At 43.8% G+C, this 23,447-nt stretch overlaps 1 protein-coding gene across 6 annotated transcripts in view; it reads left to right on the top strand.

Moving 5' to 3' along the window:
* Nucleotides 1-21,436, top strand: part of CDK5RAP1 (CDK5 regulatory subunit associated protein 1) — a 40,382-nt gene extending 18,946 nt beyond the window's left edge. For 4 of the 6 annotated variants that reach the window (XM_030914975.1, XM_010360592.2, XM_030914973.1 and 1 more), the window contains 6 exons: nt 6,825-6,922; nt 8,288-8,343; nt 10,095-10,225; nt 13,730-13,879; nt 19,771-19,911; nt 21,150-21,436. In XM_030914975.1, coding sequence (XP_030770835.1) covers nt 6,825-6,922; nt 8,288-8,343; nt 10,095-10,225; nt 13,730-13,879; nt 19,771-19,911; nt 21,150-21,230 — 657 coding nt within the window. In that variant the 3' untranslated portion in view covers nt 21,231-21,436. Of the gene's footprint in view, nt 1-6,824; nt 6,923-8,287; nt 8,344-10,094; nt 10,226-13,729; nt 13,880-19,770; nt 21,109-21,149 lie in introns of those variants that run through there. The other 2 variants (XM_010360590.2, XM_030914974.1) reach the window with 2 other exon arrangements.
* Nucleotides 21,437-23,447: the final 2,011 nt, after the last annotated feature.

Genomic DNA, 23,447 nt, shown 5'->3' with positions numbered 1-23,447 from the left:
CCAGTGGCTGGGCATGGGGCTCATACCAATAACCTCAGCACTTGGAGAGGTTGAGGCAGGTGGATTGCTTAGGCTCAGGAGTTGGAAACCAGCCTGGGCAACATGGCGAAACCTTGTCTCTACTGAAAATACAAAAAATTAGCTGGGTGAGGTGGCATACGACTGTTGTTCCAGCTACTTGGGAAACAGAGGTGGGAGAATCACTTCAGCCCAGGAAGTCAAGGCTGCAGTGAGCCAAGATTGCACCACTGCACTCTAGCCTGGGTGACACAGCAAGACCGTGTCTCAAAAAAAAAGTCTGCCAAGGTGGGAGTGGAGGTAGGACTGATATTCAGCAGAGGTTAAGACCACCTGTGGGACCGTGAGGGCTATACAGAGAGGGTTCGTTGCAAAGTGGGCAGCTGAGTGGTAATAATGGTGATGGGGCAGTAATGGTGGTATGGGGCGGACAGGAAGGAGGTGATGTGGTGCTCTGGGAAACAGCCCAGAGTTTTGCCTTAGACAGACCCAGGTTCAAATCTCAGCTCTTCCACTGCTTTACCAGCAAGCATGTGATGTTTTCAGTTTTTCATCTTTATCTGTAAAATGGGGTTAATAAGGGGTTAACAGTTACCTCCTGCTTTGGGTTGTTGTGAAATAGATACAAAGGCATACCTTGTTTTATTGCACTGTGCAGATATGATGGAGTTATTTTTAACAAATGGAAGGTTTGTGGCAACTCTTGAGTAAGTCTGTCAGCACCATTTTTCCAACAGCATGTGCTTACTTCACATCTCTGTGTCATATTTTGGTGATTTTCACAGTATTTCAAACTTCATTATTATGATGTCTGTTATGGTGATCTGTGATCAGTGCTATTTAATGTTACTCTTAAAATTGTTTCGTGACACCGTGAGCCACACCCACATAAGACAGCGACCTAAATTGATAAATGATGTGTGTGTTCTGACTGCTCCACTGACGGCCATTCCCCCATCTCTCTTCCTCTCCTCAGCCCTCCCTATTCCCCGAGACACAACAATATTGAAATTGGGCCATTTAATCACCCTACCACTGGCCTCTAAAGTGCTCAAGTGAAGGGAAGGGTCGCACAGCTCTCACTTGAAATCAAAAGCCAGAAATGTTTAAACTTACTGAGGAAATCATGTTGAAAGCCTAGCTAGGCTGAAAGGCCTCTTATGCCAACCAGCCAAGTTATAAATGCAAAGGAAAAGTTCATGAAGGAAATTAAAAGTACTACTCCACTGAACACATGAATGATAAGAAAACAAAACAGCCCTTTTGGCCGGGTGTGGTGGCTCACACCTTTAATCCCAGCACTTTGGGAGGCCAAGGTGGGCAGATCATCTGAGGTCAGGAGTTCTAGACTAGCCTGGCCAACATGGCAAAATGCTGTCTTTAGTAAAAATAGAAAAATTGGCTGGGTTTGATGGTACACACCTGTAATCCTAGCTGCTTGGGAGTCTGAGGCCGGAGAATTGCATGAACCCGGGAGGCAGAGGTTGCAGTGAGCCGAGATTGTGCCACTGCACTCCAGCCTGGGCAATAGAGTGAGTCTCCGTCTCAAAAAAAAAACCAAAAAAACAAAAAAAAAACCCACCAACTAAACCCAGCCTTTTTGCTGATATGGAGAAAGCTTCAGTGATCTGAAGAGAAGATCAAAGAAGCCACAGCACTGCCTTATGCCAAAACCTAATCCAGAGTAAAGCCTTAGCTCTCTTCAGTTCTCTGAAGGCCAAGAGATGTGAGGAAGCTGAAGAAGAAAAGTTTGAAGCTAGCAGAGGTTGACTTACAAGGTTTGAGGAAAGAAGCCACCTCTCTAACATCAAAGTGCAAGGGGAAGCCACAGTGCTGATGTAGAAGCTGCGCAAGTTATCCAGAAGATCTAGCTAAGATCAATGATGAAGGTGGTTCTACTAAACAACAGATTTTCTGTGTAAATGAGCAGTCTTCTATTGGAAGAAGATGTCATCTGGGACTTTCATAGCTAGAGAAGAGAAATCAGTGCCATTCTTCAAAACTTTAAAGGACAGGCTGACTTTCTTTTGTTTTCTTTTAAAAAAATTAGAGGTGGGGTCTTGCTGAGTTGCCCAGGCTGGTCTTGAGCACCTGACCTCAAGCAGTTCTCCCACCTAGGCCTCTCAAAGTGCTGGGATCACAGGCATGAGCCAGTGTGCCCATCCAGACTCTTGTTAGGGGCCAGGGCAGCTGGTGACTTTAAGTTGAAGCCAGTGCTCATGTGCCATTTTGAAAATCCTAGGGCCCTTAAGAATGATGTTACATCTCTGCCTGTACTCTATTTTTTTTTTTTTTTTTTTTTTGAGACGGAGTCTCGCTGTGTCGCCTAGGCTGGAGTGCAGTGGTGCGATCTCGGCTCACTGCAAGCTCCGCCTCCCGGGTTCCCGCCATTCTCCCGCCTCAGCCTCCGAGTAGCTGGGACTACAGGCGCCCGCCACCGCGCCCGGCTAGTTTTTTGTATTTTTAGTAGAGACGGGGTTTCACCGTGTTAGCCAGGAGGGTCTCGATCTCCTGACCTCGTGATCCACCCGCCTCGGCCTCCCAAAGTGCTGGGATTACAAGCTTGAGCCACGGCGCCCGGCCTCTGCCTGTACTCTATAAATAGAGGAACAAAGCCTGGATGATAGCACACCTGTTTATAGCATGATTTACTAAATATTTAATTTTTAATTTTTTGTAGAGTTGGTGTCTCCCTGTGTTGCCCAGGCTGGTCTCAAACTCTTGGACTCAAGTGCTCCTTCTACCTCATTCTCCCAAAGTGCTAGGATTACAGGCATAAGCCACTGTGCTTGTCTAGTTAACTGAGTATTTTAAGCTCACTGTCGAGACCTACTGCTTAGGAAAAAAGATTCCTTTCTAAATATGACTGTTCATTGACAATGCACCTAAGTCATCCCAGAGCTCTGATAGAGATATACAAAGATTATTAGTGTTATTTTCATGCCTGCTAACACAATATCCATTTTGCAGACCATGGATCAAGGAGTAATTTCAACTTTCAAGCCCTATTATTTTAATTTTTAGTTTATATAAGATCGATTCTTATTATTTAAGAAATATATTTCATAAAGCTATAGCTGTCATAGATAATGGCTTCTCTGATGGATCTGGGCAGATTAAATTGAAAACATTCTGGAAATAGTTCATCATTCTAGATGCCATTAAGAACATTAATGATTAATGGGAAGAGGTCAAAATGTCAACATTAATAGGAGTTTGGAAGACACTGATTTCAACACTCGTGGATGATTTTGAGGGGCTCACGACTTCAGTGGAGGAGATAACTGTAGATGTGGTGGAAATAGCAAGAGAACTAGAATTAGAAGTGGAGCCTGAAGATGTGACTGAATTGTTGCAATCTCATGGTCAAACTTCAATGAATGAGGAGTTGCTTCTTATGAATGAGCAGAGAAAATGGTTTCTTTTTTTTTTTTTTTTTTTTGAGACGGGGTCTCACTCTATCGCCCAGGCTGGAGTGCTGTGTTGCAATCTTGGCTCACTGCAACCTCTGCATCCAGGTTCAAGTAATTTTCCTGCTTCAGCCTCCCAAGTAGTTGGGATTATGGACACCTGCCACCACGCCCAGCTAATTTTTTTGTATTTTTAGTAGAGACAAGGTTATGCCATGTTGGCCTGGCTGGTCTTGAACTCCTGACCTCAAGTGATCCACCCACCTGGGCCTCCCAGAGTTCTGGGATTACAGGCGTGAGCCACCGTGCCTAGCCTGAAAATGGTTTCTTGATATAGAATCTACTCCTGGTGAAGATGCTATGGATATTATTGAAATGACAACAAAGTGTTTAGAATATTGCATAAACTTAGTTGATAAAACTGCAGGGTTTGAGAGAACTGCAGTTTTAAAAGATGTTCTATTGGGGTAAAATATTATTATAGAATAAATGTTCTATTATGGGTAAAATACTATCAAACAGCATCGCATGTTGTAGAGCAATCTTTCATGAGAGTCATTTGATATGGCCTACTTCATCGTTGTCTTGTTTTAACAAATTGTCACAGCCACCCCAACCTTCTGCAGCCACCACCCTGATCAATCAGCAGCCAGCACCATTGCTCACTTGAAGGCTCAGATGATCATTAGCATTTTTTTTTAGCAATAAAGTATTCTAAGGGTGGGTGTGGTGACTCATCCCTGTAATCCCAGCACTTTGGGAGGTTGAGGCAGGAGAATCACTTGAGCCTAGGAGTTGGATACCAGCCCAGGCAACATAACAACTTTATAATTTTTATTTTTATTTTTTTTCAAGACTGAGTCTTGCCCTGTCGCCCAGGCTGGAGTGCAGTGGCATGATCTTGGCTCACTGCAACCTCTGCCTCCCGGGTTCAAGCAATTCTCCTGCCTCGCCTCCCAAGAAGCTGGGACTACAGGCGCATGCCACCGCGCCTGGCTAATTTTTGTGTTCTTAGTAGAGACGGGGTTTCACCATGTTGGCCAGGCTGGTCTTGAACTCTTGACCTTGTGATCCACCCGCCTCAGCCTCCCAAAGTGCTGGGATTACAGGTGTGAGCCACTGTGCCTGACCCTATAATTTTTAAATAAAAAAATTAGCTGGGCATCGTAGCACATGCCTGTAGTCATAGTTACTTGGGAGGCTGCAGCAGGAGGATCGCTTGGTCTAGGAGTTCAAGGTTGGGGTGAGCTATGGTTTCACTGCACTCTAGTGAGGGCGATAGACTGAGAAATTTAAGTATAAAGAAATTAAGGTATGTACGTTGTTTTCACTTAATGGACTGCAGTATAGAGTAAATATAACTTTTATTTGCACTGGGGAACCAAAACATTTATGTCACTCACTTTATTGTAATATTCTTGTCATTGTGGTGATCTGGAACCAAACCTGTGATATCTCTGAGGTATGCCTGTATTGTGTCAAAGGTACTTAGCACAGGGCCTGGCATGGAGTAGGTAGCCTGCATCTGAAACCTTCTATTGGAGGTTTTTGGTTTCAATGAAATGTCTTTCTTTTGGCCCCCACTTCCATCTTTTTTCCTCTGGATTGTCTTCTTATTGAGTTGTAAAAGTTCTTTATATATCCTTTAATTTTTTGACCACTGCAAAATGGCCTTTCTTGTAATGGAGGAGAGAGACTGGGCTCCATTCTCTTTATGTTTTCTTTTCTTTTTGTCTTTCTTTCTTTCTTTCTTTCTTTCTTTCTGTCTGTCTGTCTGTCTGTCTTTCTTTCTTTCTTTCTCTTTCTTTCTTTCTTTCTTTCTTTCTTTCTTTCTTTCTTTCTTTCTTTCTTTCTTTCTGTCTTTCTTTCTTTCTTTCTTTCTTTTTTTTTTTTTTTTGATGGAGTCTCGCTCTGTCACCCAGGCTAGAGTGCAGTGGCGTGATCTGGCCTCACTGCAACCTCTGCCTCCAGGGTTCAAGTGATTCTCCTGCCTTAGCCTCCTGAGTAGCTAGGATTACAGGTGCACACCACCATGCCCAGCTAATTTTTGTATTTTTAGTAGAGACGGGGTTTTACCATGTTGACCAGGCTGGTCTCGAACTGCTGTCCTCAAATGATCTGCCCACCTCAGCCTCCCAAAGTGCTGGGATTACAAGGGTGAGCCACCATGCCCGGCCTCTATGTATTCTTGATTCAAATCCTTTGTCAATATGTTTTCATATATTTTCCCCTAGTATCAGTTTTTTGATGGCATCTTTTTTTTTTTCTTCCTTTTTTCTTCTTTTAAAAATAAAAAAAAAATAGACCCAAGGCCTTGCTGTGTTGTCCAGGCTGGTCTTGAACTCTTGGCCTCAAGCAATCCTGCCTTGGCCTCCCAAAGTGCTGGGATTACAGAGGTAAGCCATGACACCTGGCCTGATGGTATGTTTAAAAGTGACTAGTTTGGGCTGGGCATGGTGGCTTATGCCTGTAATCCCAGCACTTTGCGATGCTGAGGCAGGCAGATGACTTGAGGTCAGTATTTCTAGATCAGCCTGGGCAGCATCATCTCTGCTAAAAATACAAAAATTAGCCAGGCGTGGTGGTTCGCACCTGTAATCCTTGCTACTAGGGAGGCTGAGGCAGGAGAATCTCTTGAACCCAAGGGACAGGGGTTGCAGTGAGCTGAGATGGCACCACTGTACTCCAACCTGAGTGAGGGAGTAAAACTCTGTCTCAAAAAAAAAAAAGGAAGTGACTAGTTTGTTGTAAGCTAGATGAAAGAAGTACCATTTTTGCCTTCTTTGCTTGCTGACCCTAGTGTCAGCACTACCTGTATTCAGCTCCATGGCTTTAATCTGACCTCTGCTTGCTTGCTTCTCTCTACTCTTTGATTTTTTTTTTTTGAGACAGAGTCTCACTCTGTCACCCAGACTGGAGTGCGGTGGCGCGATCTCGGCTCACTGCAAGCTCTGCCTCCTGGGTTCACGCCATTCTCCTGCCTCAGCTTCCTAAGTAGCTGGGACTACAGGTGCCCGCCACTACGCCCGGCTGATTTTTTTTTGTATTTTTAGTAGAGACGGGGTTTCACCGTGTTAGCCAGGATGGTCTCGATCTCTTGACCTTGTGATCCGCCTGTCTCGGCCTCCCAAAGTGTTGGGATTACAGGCGTGAGCCACCGCGCCCGGCCTCTTCTCTCTACTCTTTGAAAGCAGAGATGCCATTAGGTGAAATGTCTGGGACAACAGAAGGGGGCTTGAACAAAAGTTAGGGAATAGGTGATTTGTGTGTTTGGTTTAATTAGCCTCTTAATTATGTGAAAATTAACCTTGGAGGATACATAGTAAGAGTGGTGTTGCTTTCTGTAAGGTTCTTTGGTGAGATTTTGATTACCTATAATGTGTTCTGTTTCATCAGGTTCTGCAGCTGATTCATGAGAGAGATAACATCTGTAAACAGATCCACCTACCAGCCCAGAGTGGAAGCAGCCGTGTGTTGGAGGCCATGCGGAGGGGGTCAGACTTGCTTGGAGAGGGGGCATCCCCCACTTTTCCATGTTTCCTTAATGACCAAACAGTGTCTTTGTTGCTAAGAACCTAGCGTAGTGTGTGGCACACAGTAGCTGCTCAGTAAATCTTTATTGTATGACTAAGCCACTGGGCACTGGAGTTTGCTTCTGCTCACTCCATAAGCAAAGGCTAAGGACTGGTCACCCATTTTCACTGTTTGGTTTAAAAAACGTACTTACTGAGCAGCTACTGTGTGCCAGTGAGTATTTATTGTATGACTAAGCTATGGAGCACTGGAGCTTGCTTCTGCTAATTCCATAAGCATAGGCTAAGGACTGGTCACCCATTTTCACTGTTTAGTATGTTTGTTTTAAATTAAGCATCTATGGTGTGGCACATTCTGAGATTTTAATTCTTTAATGTTAACATTAAGGTTTTGTTACATCTTAGAATTTAAATGTCACTCTATGTGTTCACTTTCTTTGAGAATAATAAGTATTACACAGATGACACTGAAGGGAGACTTCAAGCCAAGCTGTATGGAATTAGTGCTTTGTCTTTTTCCACAGGGCATAGTGTTCTAGAGGTCCTCTAAAAGGCTTAATCTGGAGGCCGAGGTGGGCAGATTGCCTGAGCTCAGTAGTTTGAGAATAGACCAGCCTGGGCAACATGGGGAAACCCAGTCTTTACACACACACACACACCCCTGCGCAACATGGCAAAATCCAGTCTCTACACACACACACAAAACCCCCTGGGCAACATGGCGAAACTCAGTCTCTACACACACACACACACACACCTGGGCAACATGGCGAAACCCAGTCTCTACACACACACACCTGAGCAACATGGCGAAACCCAGTCTCTACACACACACACCTGGGCAACATGGCGAAACCCAGTCTCTATACACACACACACACACACCTGGGCAACATGGCGAAACCCAGTCTCTACACACACACACACACACACAATACACACACACTAGCTGAGTGTAGGTGGTGCACATCTGTGGTCCCAGCTACTTGAGAGGCTGAGGTGGAAGAATCACTTGAGCCCGGAAGTTTGAGGTTTCAGTGAGCTGAGATTGTGCCACTGCACTCCAGCTTGGGAGACAGAGTGAGACTCTGTCTCAAAAAAAAAAACAAGTTTATGTCCTTGAAATAAAAATTCATAGGCTCTAGATTAGATTAGAAGATACAGCTTGGATCAAAAGGGCTCTTTTGGATACTTTAATCTACTCGTGTGCCCTGCCATGTGGATGAAAAGTGATTACACGTGGGAATTCATAGTGTTATCTTTTTGCAGCATTCATTTAAAAAGATTGGATTTATGTAGGCCTTTTCCTTTTGTTCTTTATTGCAGATATTCAAGAGAAGCTTATGTGGAGTTAGTTCACCATATCAAAGAATCTATTCCAGGTACATTTAAGAAACCCATTCTGCTGTGCATGTTACTCTACCAGTGACCAGCCTTGTTGTTAGATACAGGCAGCCGTCATCACCTTTGGCATTTCCTTGTGACACAATTTCATACTTCTTGTGCTCCTCTTCTTTCTCTTTCTCTCTCTTTGTATTCTTTCTTTTATGTCTTTCTGACTTTTTGTTGTCTTAGTCCTGCTGGAAATACTCAGGTATGGATGATCTTGTGGTCTCAAGGCTATAGAAACTCCTTTTCTATGGTCTTTGTATTTCTGGACGGAGAGGAAAGACCTTATCTCATCTTGTAAGGTGACAAAGTTATGTCTAAATTAGTTCTGATTTGAGAGCAATTGATATCTTTTAAAATGTGTACTTTTTCTAACTAGCTTTATGGCAACTTATTATTGTAAATTTTAAAGATAATTCCTTTCATATTATCTTATTCTATATTCTCCTCTGTCCTCTTCCTCCTAATAAAATAGTCTGTAGTCTTTTAGTTTAGATTTGGTTGTGGGTGTATACATTTTTCCCAAAACTTCTAATTATAACTGTTTTTGTTTTTGTTTTTTGTTTTTTTTGTTTGTTTCTTGTTTTTTTTGAGATAGAATCTTGCTCTATTGCCCAGGCTAGAGTGTGGTGGTGCAATCTCGGCTCACTGCAGCCTCTGCCTGCCAGGTTCAAGCGATTTTTGTACCTCAGCCTCCCAAGTAGCCAAGACTATAGGCTACCACGCCCAGCTAATTTTTGTATTTTTTTTGGTAGAGATGGGTTTTACCATGTTGCCCAGGCTGGTCCTGAACTCCTGACCTCAAGCGATCTGCCTGCCTCAGCCTGCCAAAGTATTGGGATTATAGGCATGAGCCGCTGCACCCGGCCTAATTATTGTAACTTTTATGCACAAAGACTTTCATTTTGATGGGGCAGGGTAATGCGGAGTCTAGGTATGTGACTATGGGTGAAGCTCCACTGTTACAGGCTGTGTGGTAGCAGATAAGTGACTTCATTTCTTTGGGCTGCAGCTTTCTCATGTGTAAAATGGAGTTAATAGTACTCACCTCATTGGGTCATTGGAATAATTTTTTTGGGGGGGATAGGCTCTCATTCTGTCGCCCAGGCTGGAGTGCAGTGGCACGAACACAGTTCACCACAGCCTTGACCTCCGTGGGCTCAGGTGATCCTCACACCTCAGCCTCCTGAGTAGCTGGGAGTACAGTTGAACACCACCATGCCTGGCTAATTTTTGTAATTTTTTGTAGAGATGGGGTTTTGCCAGGCTGGTCTCGATCTCCTGACCTCAAGTGATCCGCCCACCTCAGTCTCTCAAAGTGCTGGGATTACAGGGGTGAGCCACTGCACCCAGCCACTACTACTGTCTTAAATGACCATTGTATGAAACCAAATTCAGAAATATATTTTTGTATGAAACACCACAAGCTTTTCACTGGTAAGAGGACTGATATGAAAATGTGGACTCCTACTGTGTCCCTAAATGCAGCACTGGAAGTGAAAATAGCTTTTCTAGTGCTTAGGGGAAATGTAGGCCAAGAAGCTGGTCTCTGTCATGGAATGCTGTGGATGAAGAGGCCCATCTCGCCTTACTCTGTACTGACTATTTGTTTTACTTATGCATGGGCTGAATAGTCCTAGGGAGGGCCTTACAGTTGCTATCCCTCCCTTGTAATCCACATATGCCAAAGGCTTCCCTTGAAGGTAAACAGCAGTGACCTGTCGTCCTTTGCTGTGTGTCACAGGTGTGAGCCTCAGCAGCGACTTCATTGCTGGCTTTTGTGGTGAGACGGAGGAAGATCACGTCCAGACAGTCTCTTTGCTCCGGGAAGTTCAGTACAACATGGGCTTCCTCTTTGCCTACAGCATGAGACAGGTGAGCCATGGGGTTGGGGAGGACTGACATCATTCCTGACCAGTTTGGGGGTGATTGTAGAGAACTGGGCAGAAAAGAGAGTGGTGGCAAGGCAGTCCTTGAGAAACCACAGGCTCTTAGGATTCACTTCCTTTCATTTTTCTAGTCCACTGTGTCTACTCTTTGAAACAGTTCAGCAGTTTGGTGATACATGATTACTGTGTATCATGTAATTTAATGAAGAGGAATACTGATTCCTCTTCATTAAAATATTTTAAAATTATGTTTAGATTGTTTACAATTTGAATATGGAAGGAGAAAACCTTTTCTTTATAAGAAATCTAAGATTGTTTCTTAACATGCAGAACTCCTTTTTGGTCTGCAGGTGTGATTTATTTTACCGGGGCCTCTGGTCATCTTCGCAGCCATCCTCAGTGGTTCCTCATATCTGTTTTCCTAGGCAAGTGAACTCACTTGGAAGCTTCCCAAGAAACAAAGCGGATTCCCAGGAAAACAAAGCAGAAGGAGATTAGGAAAGAAGGAGAGATTAGTGCACTTTTCCTGCAGAGAAGGATAGTCCTGGTTGACTGTCATTTTCTTGATTGTAGGCATGGATTTGCATGGTTCACTCCTGATTCCCTCAGTCATCTTTGTGGCAGTGTGCTTGTGTTTGGGCAGGAGACTGAAGGCCTCTGTGGCCAGGGGGCTCAGAAAAGCTGGCTGACGAATGACTGAACCCATGACTTTATTGTCATTGTTACTGAGCTGCCATCAACCAAACTATTTTTTGTGTTTTTTTAAGAAGCAGTGTCTTGCTCAGGCAGTCCTTCCCCCTCGGTCTCCCAAAGTGCTGAGATTAAAGGTGTCAGTCATGACGCCTCGACTTTATTCATTTGTTTTAAAGCCACTGCATAGTGTTCTGTGGGCAGCGTAACTGTGCCGATGTATGTATCTATTCATGTCTCTTTTATTGTTCTGGAGAGATGAAGCTTCAGAGGAGCTGTTAGTTTCTATTTTGCTTTTTTTCCATGGACATCACAAATATGCAAGAGAAATTCTTTTTTTTTTTTTGAGACAGAGTCTCGCTCTGTTGCCAGGCTGGAGGGCAGAGGTGTGATCTTGAGTCACTGCAACCTCCACTTCCTGGGTTCGAGCGATCCTCCTGCCTCAACCTCCCGAGTAGCTGGGATTACTGGTGCATGCCACCATACCCGGCTAATTTTTGTATTTTTTAGTAGAGACAGGGTTTCACCATGTTGGCCAGGATGGTCTTGATCTCTTGACCTCATGATCCACCCACCTCAGCCTCCCAAGATAAATTCTTTTTTTTTATTTTTTGAGACAGAGTCTCGCTCTTGTTGCCCAGGCTGAAGTGCAATGGCATGACAGCTCACTGCAACCTCCGCCTCCTGGGTTCAAGCTATTCTCCTGCCTCAGTCTCCTGAGTAACTGGGATTACAGGCATGTGCCACCACGCGCGGCTAATTTTGTATTTTTAGTAGAGACAGGGTTTTTCCATATTGGTCAGGCTGGTCTCCAACTCCCAACCTCAGGTGATCTGCCCACCTTTGTTTCCCAAAGTGCTGAGATTACAGACATGAGCCACTGGGCCTGGCCTGAGAAATTCTTTTTAATACTAGGATTGGTAGAGGTGGGAGGATCACTTAAGCCCAGGAATTTCAGACCAACCTGGGTAACAGGGAGACCCTGTCTCTACAAAAAAAAAAAAAAAAAAAAAAAAAAGCCAAGCGTGGTGGCATATGCTTGTGTTCCCAGCTATTTGGGAGGCTGAAGTGGGAGGATCACTTGAGCCTGGGAGGTTGAAGCTGTGGTGAGCCAAGATTGTGTCACTGTACTCCAGTTTGGCAACAGAGTAAGACCCTATCTCAAAAAAGGAAAAAAAAAAAAAAAATCCTAGGGATGGGAAATGGGTTTTCAGCGTGTGGGAGAAGCATCCTGTGGTCACTGAATATGAATGTTCACTTTGGGACCGAATTCCTAAGTTAGGATTAAGGTTACAGGAACTTAATCAAGAACCTAGTGGATGAGAGCAAGCACTCAAATTGTGCCTCTGCCACTTAATAACTATGTGACATTGGCCGGGCGTGGTGGCTAATGCCTGTAATCCCAGCACTTTGAGAGGCCGAGGTGGGCAGATCACGAGGTCAGGAGATCAGGACCATCCTGGCTAACACGGTGAAACCGCGTCTCTACTGAAAATACAAAAAATTAGCCAGGCGTGGTGGTGGCGCCTGTAGTCCCAGCTACCGGGGAGGCTGAGGCAGGAGAATGGCGTGAACCTGGGAGGTGGAGCTTGCAGTGAGCCGAGATCGTGCCACTGCATTGCAGCCTGGGCTACAGAGCGAGACTGTGTCTCAAAAACAAAAACAAAAAACAAACAAAAACTATGTAACATTGGGCAAATGTCTTGGTTTCCTCATCTGTGAAATGGGGATAACATTAGTACCAACCTCATAGGGTTGTTCTGGGGATTAAGTAAGATAATATGTTTAAAGCAGTTATAATTGTGTTTCATGCATAATAAATGCACAACAGAGGTAAGTTATTGTTGTTAATAGACAGAACGGAGTAAACTCTGCAGTATTTTTAGGATTCTCCATTTTCCTCTGTGGATCTTCTCTTCAAGGCAGATTGGTTTGAATGTCCAGACTTTGGTATATAGATACTCCTTTTATTCCATACTTTTGTCTAGTTCAGTGGTTCTCCAGCTGTACTGAGCCATAAAGATATATATATACACACTGTGGTTTTGACTGATTTAAAGGCGTTTTAAGGATAAATTCCCTTTTTTCTTTTGGACTAGGTAATACATGCTTGTGGTATAAAATTCAAAAGTTTAAGTGGTGTACATGAGTAGTTCTTCCTTCTTCCTAGGTTGCCTAATGTTTTGGTTCCTTCCCTTAAGGCAACTACTCTTAGCAATTTCTTTTATAACTTTCTGAGGATATTTCATGTTTTCATAAGCATGCCTGTATGTATTCTGTCTACACCAAAGTTATATGTGTTGATCTGTACTTTGCTTATTTCAAGTAACAGTAGATTTTGGAGAACAATCCACATTAGTACATATAGAACTATCATTCTGTTTAATAGCTGCACAATATTCCATTGTATAGATAAACCATAATTTCTGTGACTACTTGCCTAATGAAACATTTAGGCTGCATTGCATCTTATGTCTTTATAAATAGTGCTGCTGAGTAACCTAATGTATATGAGCCATTTGGTATATGTGTAAGTGTAATGTTAGGATAAATATGAAGAGTAATTCTGAGTCTGTGATTTTCATGTGCTAAATTTAGAATTTAACCCTTGCAAAAATGTGACTCCACTACATTTCTATCTTGGAATGCTCCCAGAGCCAGAGAAAGCTCTTAGCTCTGGCTTGGGTTTCTGTACATGTGTCTGTAACTTGTAGGTAGAATGAACATGGTGCCCCTCTGTGCATTAAGAATAGATTCTACAAGTCCTGGGTGACCTCTGTTTCCTTTTTTTTTTAAATAGAAGACACGGGCATATCATAGGCTGAAGGATGATGTCCCGGAAGAGGTAAAATTAAGGCGTTTGGAGGAACTTATCACTGTCTTCCGAGAAGAAGCAACAAAAGCCAATCAGATGTCTGTGGGCTGTACCCAGTTGGTGCTAGTGGAAGGGGTGAGGCCATATGTGTTGGTGTTATTATGTTGTTTTTTATGTTTCAGAACATTAGATCTTTGATTTTTTTTTTTTTCCTTACTATGTTGCCTAGGCTGGACTCAAACTGCTGGGCTCAAGTGATCCTTCTGCCTCAGTCTCCCAAGTAGCTGGGACTACAGGCTGATGTTTTAAATCAAAGTTTTTGTAGTTTTCAGTGTACAGATTTTGTCCATGTTTTGTTAGATTTACACAAAAAAAATTTCTTTTTTTTTTTTTTTTTTTGAGGTGGAGTCTCGCTCTGTCGCCCAGGCTGGAGTGCAGTGACACAATCTCGGCTCACTGCAAGCTCCGCCTCCCGGGTTCACGCCATTCTCCTGCCTCAGCCTCCCGAGTAGCTGGGACTATAGGCAACCACCACCGCGCCCGGCTAATTTTTTGTATTTTTAATAGAGATGGGGTTTCACCGTGGTCTCGATCTCCTGACCTTGTGATTCGCCTGCCTCGGCCTCCCAAAGTGCTGGAATTACAGGCATGAGCCACCGCGCCCGGCCAAAAAAAGTATTTCTTTTTTTTTTTTTTTTTGAGACAGAGTCTCACTCTGTCACCCAGGCTGGAGTGCAGTGGCAAGATCTTGGCTCACTGCAAGCTCCGCCTCCTGGGTTCACGCCATTCTTCTGCCTCAGCCTCCTGAGTAGCTGGGACTACAGGCGCCCACCACCACGCCTGGCTAATTTTTTGTATTTTTAGTAGAGGTGGGTTTTCACCCTGTTAGCCAGGATGGTCTCGATCTCCTGACCTCGTGATCCACCCACCTCGGCCTCCCAAAGTGCTGGGATTACAGGTGTGAGCCACCAGGCCCGGCCTTTTTTTCTTTTCTTTCTTTTTTTTTTTTTTGAGGTGGAGTCTCGCTCTTTTGCCCAGGCTGGAGTACAGTGGCACAGTCTCAACCTCTGCAACCTCCGCTTCCTAGGTTAAAGCGATTCTCTTGCATCTGCCTCCTGAGTAGCTGGGATTACAGGTGTGTGTCACCATGCCTGGCTAATTTTTGTATTTTTTTAGTAGAGACAGGGTTTCATCATGTTGGCCGGGGTGGTCTCGAAGTTATCCACCCACCTCAGCCTTGCAAAGTGCTGGGATTACAGGCACGAGCCACCATGCCTGGCCTTTTTTTGTTTTTGTTTTTGTTTTTGAGACGGAGTCTTACTCTTTCGCTTAGGCTGGAGTGCAGTGGCACAATCTTGGCTTACTGCAACCTCTGCCTCCCAGGCTCAAGCAATTCTCCTGTCTCAGCCTCCAGAGTAGCTGGGATCGCAGGCACCCACTACCATGCCCAGCTAATTTTTGTATTTTTAGTAGAGACAGGATTTCACCATATTGGCCAGGCTGCTCTCAAACTCCTGACCTCAGGTGCTCCACCCACCTCGGCCTCCCAAAGAGTTGTGATTACTGGTGTGAGCCACTGCTCTCGACCACAAAGCTCTTTCTTAAACATCCAACATAGCCATTACTTACTTGGTGCTAGAGAATAAATGGGTTTTTCAAGGCTAGCAGTTGGAGTCATTGCTTTCTCTTAGAGGAGACTTTGTTTCCTCCAGACATGGCCAGTTTAAAACACCAAGTTGCTATGTCCAGAGTGGCAGAAAAGATGATAATGGCTTACATCACTCAACATTTACTGTCTGCCAGGAACTGTGCACTTTATGGCCATCAGCACAGAATGCCACCTCGGTCCTTGGAGAAAGGTGCTGTTATTAGCTCCCTTTTGTGCATGAGGGTACTGACCTCAGAGACAGAGCATAACTTCCCTAAGGTTACACAGCTAGTGTGTGACAGAGTCAGTATTTGATACAGCTCTATCTCCAGCATCTATAATCACGCCGCCTTTTTTTCTTTTTTTTTTACATTATGGAGAATTTTAAACATAAGTAGACATAGAGGCTGGATGTAGTGGCTTGCGCCTGTAATCCCAGCACTTTCAGGGGCTGAGGTGGGTGGATCAGTTGAGGTCAGGAGTTTGATACCATCCTGTCCAACATGGTGAAACCCCGTCTCTACTGAAAAAACAAAAATTAGCCAGGTATGGTGGTGCACACCTGTAGTCCTAGCTACTCAGGAGGCTGAGGTGGGAGAATTGCTTGAACCTGGGAGGCGGAGGTTGCAGTGAGCCAAGATCACACCATTGCACTCCAGCCTGGGTGACATAGCAAGACTCCATCTCAAAATAAAAAAGATATTTCTTCAGTAAATACTTCAGTATATATGCCTTTAAGATAAAGACTTTAAAAAAATTATAAACAAAATGCTATTGTATCTGACAATAATTGACCATAGTTTCTTAATATTCTTTTTAGATTTCCAAAGCACTTCCAACTTTCTTAACATTATCAAATATTTGCTCAGTGTTCTAATTTCCCTGTTTGTCTCATGAATGTTCTTTTACACTTGGTTTTTTTCAAATCATAGAACCTGAACTCTCAATTTAATTGATTTTATTATTTATTTTTTATATTTTTTGAGAGAAAGTCTCTCGCTCTGTCGCCCTGGCTGGAGTGTGGTGGTATAACGATAGCTCACTATAACCTTGAACTCCCTGGGCTCACATGACCCTCCTGCTTCAGCCTCCTGAGTAGCTGGTACTATATATGTGTACAACCACTCATGGCTAATTTTCCAAATTTTTTGTAGAGATGGGGTTTTGCTGTGTTGCCCAGGTTGGTCTCAAACTCCTTGCCTCATGCAATCCTCCTACCTCAGCCTCCCAAAGTTTTGGGATTACAGGCATGAGCCACTGCACTGGCCTGAACTCTCTTTTTTAAAAAAATTTATTGTAAAACAATAAATATGCAAACCCATAGAGAAGTTGCAGTATATTACAAAGAACTTTTTCCTCTTGAATCATTTCAGAGTAAGTTGCTGCCCTGATGTCCCTAAACCCCCAAATACTGTAATGTGTATCTTGTACAAACAGGGACATTCTCCTAGATAACTGTAGTACAACTGAAAATCAGGAAATTAACCTTGTTAGATTACTACCATCCAGTCCTGAGACCCCATGTAAGTTTCTCCAGTTGTCTTCGAACTGTCCTTTATAGGAAAAGGATTTGGTTTAGTATCACATGTTGCATTTAACTGTCATGTCTCTCTAGTCTCCTTTAATCTAGGATGGTTCCTCATTATTTCTTTGACTTCCATGACCTTGACACTTAAAGATTATAGGCCAGTTATTTTGTAGAATGTCCCTAATTTGATGTATTTTCATGATAAAATTCAGGTTATGTCTTCTTTGGCAGGAATACCAGAGAGAGGACGTTGTATTCTAATCATATCCTGTGAGGTGGCATACAATTTTGATTTGTCTCATTACTGATGATGTTAACTTTGAAAACATGGAAGATGCTATCTCTCAGCCTTCTTGACTGTAAAGTTACTCTTTTTCCTTTTGTAACTAGTAAGTATTTTGTAGGAAATAGTAGAGACTCTAAATCTCAGCTGAAGGTTGTTTCCCTAAAGCGATAATTCATTTAAAGACTGAACTCCTTCCTGCGTCTTTGATTACTTAAGATATAGCATGTAGTCAGAACTTGATTTTCTAATGGCAGATTATGTGCCCTTTGGATTCTTTTTGGCTCATTATTTTAACCCCAGATTGGGTATCACTCAGTGTGTTTAATGTAAGATTCTTATAATGATATACTTCTGTCCCTTCCTCCTTCTTTTGTGCTATTGTTACAGAGTTTTACTTTTGTATCCCTAAATCATGGTTATTTTTGCTTTAAACAATTATCTTTTTAAGGAACTTTAATAAATGAGAGAAAAAAGTCTGCATTTACCCACTCATTTACTATTTCTGGCATTCTTCATCCCTTGTGTACGTTCACGTTTCCACTGGGCATCGTTTTGTTTGTGCTTGAAAGGCTTCTTTTAACATCGCTTGTAATGCAGGTCTTTTGGCAGTGATGCCGCTCAGGTTTTGTTTGTCTGAAAATATCTTTATTTCACCTTCCTTTTAAAAATATATTTTCACCGAGTGTTGACTTTTAGGTTGACATTTTGAAGATATCATTCTGTTGACTTCTGACATACATGATTCTGACAGGTTTGTGGTCATTCTTCTTTACGCCATTTTCTTTGGCTGCTTTTAATATTTTGCTTTATCACTGTTTTTAGGAATTTGATGTGGCTGGGGGTGGTTTTCTTTGTGTTTACCCCTTTGTGTTTTCTTTGGGATTTTTTTGAGGCTTTTTAGTTTCTGGGGTTATAGTTTTCATCAAATCTGGAAAAATTTCACCTGTTACTCTTCAGATTTTTTTGCTCTGCTTTCTCTTCCACCCCCCTCCACCACTTCAGTACTTCAATTACACATATGTCCAAGCACTTGATATTGTCCCAGAGATCACAGAGATTGTTCCTTCCCTCCCTCCCTCCCTTCCTTTTTTTTTTTTTTTTTTTTTTTGAGACGGAGGCTCACTCTGTTGCCCACACTGGAGGGCAGTGGCGTGATCTCGGCTCACTGCAACCTCTGCTTCCCAGGTTCGAGCGATTCTCCTGCCTCAGCCTCCCGAGTAGCTGAGACTACAGATGTGCACCACCGTGCCTGGCTAATTTTTGTATTTTCAGTTTCGACGGGGTTTCACCATGTTGTCCAGGCTGATCTCAAACTCCTGACCTCAGGTGATTCACTCGCCTCAGCTTCCCAAAGTGCTGGAATTACAGGCATGGGCCACTGCGCCCAGCCAAAAAAACTTTTTTATTCTCTGGATAGTTTAGCCTCACTACTAAGATGTGGCCTTCTGTCAGGAGTTGCTAATAAATATATCCCAAGGAACTGATAAGCACAATTTCTACCCTCCAAGAACTTACGACTGTGACAAATCCATAAACTCTTCTATTTGGTGGTGGATTCCAAGCCACATGTGAGTTCTGGGAACTGTTCAGTGGACAGTTCCCAGGTTACTCTCTTTGCCTGACTTCATGGAGTTTTATGCTACATGTGCGAGTGTTAGTGTTCAGCAAAGACTCATAAGGACCCCCTGCGTATTTCTGAAATTCTTTTTCTGCTTCGCTCCCTCCTTTCTAGAATTTGCTTCACAGTTTCTAACTATTTCAGGCTCCCTGGACCCTGATCCCTCTCTCTTCAGTGCAGGGAGGACCACTGTGCTGTGCTTGAGCTCTCCCCTCCTGCTTCACAGGCTCCCGTCTGGCATGTACCTTCTGGCAGAAAGCAGGGGTGTTTGGGGGGCTCACTTTGTTTTCCTTCTCTCACAGTTCACAGTCTTGTGTGATCTTTTGTCCAGTATCCGAAAACAGTTGTTTCATATATTTTGCCCAATTTGCTGGTTATTGTTTATAAGGCTGAAGGGTAAACTTGTTTCTCTCTCTTTATCATGGCTGGAAGAGAAGGGTTTCTGTAGACTCTAGAAGTTAATCCCATCATAGTGATGTTAGTGTTTTCCTGGCTCTGTGTTCTGGGTGTTGTGATGGAGATTCTGCCTTTCAGTCTGTCTATTCAGTAACGGCAAGTAATTCAGGCCAAACAATCCCAGAACATTCATGAGTGATTAGTATGAGACTGGGTAAAGTGACAGTTGGTTTTCCAAATGCATCACTCATATGTCTCTGGCTTCAGGCCTGTTGGAGGTCCATTCTTGCAGAAGGCAGTTCTCTACAGACTCACTGATTAATTGATTCATTATAATATAGTTAGCAAAACTTCAGTGTTTCTATTGTGGGCCATACACTGCCCTTGCTGGTGAAGCAGCAGCAAACACTGAATCTTCAATGATTCCTTGGTTAAGGATTGCTCTGTGGGTCAGACTCTTGGGGATCCAAGACAGAGAAGGCACAAGTTCTACCCTTCAAGAACTTACGACTGTGACAAATCCATAAACTCTTCTGTCTTCTTTCTGCAGCTCAGTAAACGCTCTGCCACTGACCTGTGCGGCAGGAATGATGGAAACCTTAAGGTGATCTTCCCTGATGCAGACATGGAGGATGTCAATAACCCTGGGCTCAGGGTCAGAGCCCAGCCTGGGGACTATGTGCTGGTGAAGGTGAGGAGTCCTTTTGGGCCGTCGGCTTGTACTGTGAAATGAGTGTTGGTTTGGATAATTTGTGGTAATAAAGTTTTTTCCTAGAGACACATTTTAGTAAAATAAAAATCTCCTCTCAACCAGTACAATGTAAGGGCACTTTGGATTGTATTTTAGACTGCTCCTTACTAATGCCTTCTTATTCTTCTTACCTTTTCTCCTGCCCTGCCCTGGAAGGGTTCTTTGTGGGAATTCGGTGAGTTTGGAGTAAGCAGTGGCATGTAGTTTCTTGCTGCAGAGAGGCCAGGAGGTGTAAGTGATTTCGAGTGGGTAGAGAGTGTTCCCTGTCGGAGATCAACGTGTTCTTTGTGATCTCTGACGGCTCAGGCCTCTCTAACTTACATGTGCTCAAGTTTCTTGGGTCTCTTCCCTGGACTTGCAGATCAGCTATATGGCTGTGGGATTTTCCCTCTCTTTCTTTCTGCCTTTCACTGGCGATATGCTTTTATTCTCTCCTTCCATTTCTTCCTTTCTTCTGTCTTCTCTTCTCACACTGCCCAGTTCTGCTACTGCCACCTTCCCTGTCTTGTTCTCATGTCCACTTCGCCTCAGAACCAGAAGCTGGCAGGACACGGGCTAATGGGTTAGGCAGGACACAGACTGATGCCCTAGAGCGTCCACAGAAGTTCCTTTAAGGGCAGGGAAAATGCCTGTTTTGTTTCTGTTTGTTTATCTTTATTTTCTAGCACCTAGGGCAATTCCGGGTACAAAATATGTACTTAGTAAGTATTTACTAATGGACTGACTTGTTCTTATGGTAAGAAATGTGACCACAGATAACTTTGGGTCACATTCTTTCAGCTCTCAGTTGGAGGAGAGAGAACATTTCTCACCAATTGTTGGCTGTAAATATCCTAAGGAAGGATTTGACTGGCTCAGCCTTGGAGTTAGGAGGACAGGGTCTGTGATGGGCAGTTTCACCTGAATTTTATGGTTAGAGTTGAGGAGGAGCCATTTTCCAAGAGAGAAGGGAGACATGTCTGGGTCTGACCTGCTTTGACTTCTTAAATTATATACATTGCCATTCCATGAGGCCTCTCTTCCTGCCAGGATCGGGGGCACACAGGAGCCATGTGGTCTCTGCCAACCAGTCGCCTCCATCAGATTCCTTTTAGGGGCTTCTCCTCTAGAGGCTCCGTGTGAAGTCCCAGTGGTACAGTCCTAGTTACCTTGCCTTCTTCTGCCTGGTTTTCTTTCAGATCACCTCGGCCAGCTCTCAGACACTTAGGGGACATGTTCTCTGCAGGACCACTCTGAAGGACTCCTCTGCAAATTGCTGACCTGAGAGGATGGCCTCAGAGCTGACTTGGGCAGTCCTCCCCAACAGGAAGGAGAGACATTGCCGGCCGCTGAGGAAAGAGGTCATGAAGCTGTGGAGATAAGCTGCAAGGGGTGAAGCAACTTTATGTCAGTGGAAAACATGTCTCTTTAAAGCTGCTATGTGAACAGCTTTTACAGTCATTAAATTTACCTAAACTAAAGTTAACCCTTTGTCTCTCAATTTTACTTCATTTTTACCTTGGTTAGTGTTTCTGGAGTTTTCCCTGCAGTCTGTGTTAAGTGTTTGCCAACCCAGTTTCTCCTGTGGATACTGCTACCTCTCTGGCTTTCTCCCCTGGGCCTAGGAGGTGGAGACTGAAGGAGAGGAAGGTGGGGAGAACCATTTGCTTGGGAAAACTGCTCTCAACCCTCCTGACATTTGCATTGGATGCCACTAACTTAGCTGCCTATCGCTGCACTTTATTTTACGTGTTTTACCTGAGGATTTCCCTCATGGTCCTCTTTTTTTCTGACACCAAAGTTGACTTTTAAATTGTTCTAAAGCCACTGAAGCAAAAAATTTGATAAAACACTCTGCTTTCCTTTACAATCCCCACAACAAAAAAAATTATTTGTTGGAAAAAAATGGTTTTTTTTACATGAGATGAAACCATATCGTCTGGGCACGGTGGCTCACACCTATAATCCCAGCACTTTGGGAGGCTGGGATGGGCGGATCACTTGAGCTCAGGAGTTCAAGACCAGCCTGGCTAACATGGTGAAACCCTGACTCTGCTAAGAAAAACTCCAAAAGTTAGCTGGGCATGGTGACAGGCACCTGTAGTCCTGGCTACTCAGGAGGGTAAGGCAGGAGAACCACTGAACCTGGGAGGTGGAGGCTGCAGCGAGCCGAGATCATGCCACTGTCCTCCAGCCGAGTCCTTTCAAATGGATGAGGAAAAGACAAGGATAGAAGAAGCTTTTCAAACTTCATCTTCTTTCCTGTAGCTGTGGCCTCTTCTTCCTCCTCTGCCTCCTTGGAAGCCTCGTTGCCCTCCAAAGCCTCCCTGGCCTTTGCCACCAGCCTTTTTTAGCCTGTGAGGTCTGACAGCACTTGGAGTTTTAGAAAATGTCATTACCAGGTGGGGCACAGTGTCTCACGCCTATAATCCCAGCACTTTAGGAGGCTGAGGCAGGTGGATCACCTGAGGTCAGGAGTTCGAGACCGGCCTTGCCAACATGGCGAAACCCTGTCTCTACTAAAAATAACAAAAAAATTAGCTGGGCCTGGTGGCAGGCGCCTGTAATCCCAGCAATTAGGGAGGCTGAGGCAGGAGAATCGCTTGTACCCAGGGGGTGGCAGTGAGCTGAGATGGCACCATTGCACTCCAGCCTGGGCGACAAAAGCGAAACTCAAAAAAAAAAAAAAAAAAAGAAGAAAATGTCATTACTTATTAGGCTTTAAAAAAATTATGTATCTTTTCCCTTCGACCTATTAGTAGATTTCGAGTAGTGGTTCTCAGCTCCTTCACCACCAAGGTTATTTCATTCTGTGGGTATCAGAAAAAATCCGAGAGATGGTAGCATGGAATTTTTGGAGTTAGAGGACTTTGATTCACATCCCCACTTCATTGCTTGAGAGTTGTCTGAAATTGAGTAGTTAATTTATTCTTCTCTGTCTTGGTTTTTTTTTGAGGTTGGAGTGCAGTGGCACGATCTTGGTTCACTGTGACCTCTGCCTCCAGGGTTCAAGCAATTCTTCTGCCTCAGCCTCCCGAGTAGCTGGGATTACAAGTGCCTGCCACCACGCCCGGCTAATTTTTTGTTTTATTTTTAGTAGAGAAAGAGTTTCACCATGTTGGCCGGGCTGGTCTTAAACTTCTTCCTGACTTCAAGTGATCCGCCTGCCTCGGCCTCCCAAAGTGCTGGGATTACAGGTGTGAGCCACTGTGCCCGGCCTGGCTTGGTTTTTTAATGTGAAACATGAAGATAGTAACATGCATATCTCACGTGGAATTCAGTGACACAATCATCCTTCTAGAGAGTTTAGCACAGTCCGTGGAACATTATAAGCTCTTATCAAATGGGAGAGATCATCAAAAGATTTTGCTTCTCAAGCAGATTGTGTGTATTAGGATATGCTGGGGCTTTTACTGTGTGTCTGGCCATGATGTCCTTTAGACCTTCTCCATTTACCTGCACAATAGGAACCTCTTCCTCAGGTGCTGGTTTGGCCC

The sequence above is a fragment of the Rhinopithecus roxellana genome, chromosome 13, assembly GCF_007565055.1.
Source record: "Rhinopithecus roxellana isolate Shanxi Qingling chromosome 13, ASM756505v1, whole genome shotgun sequence".
Lineage (NCBI taxonomy): Eukaryota > Metazoa > Chordata > Mammalia > Primates > Cercopithecidae > Rhinopithecus > Rhinopithecus roxellana.
This window is presented reverse-complemented; position numbering and strand designations above follow the sequence as displayed.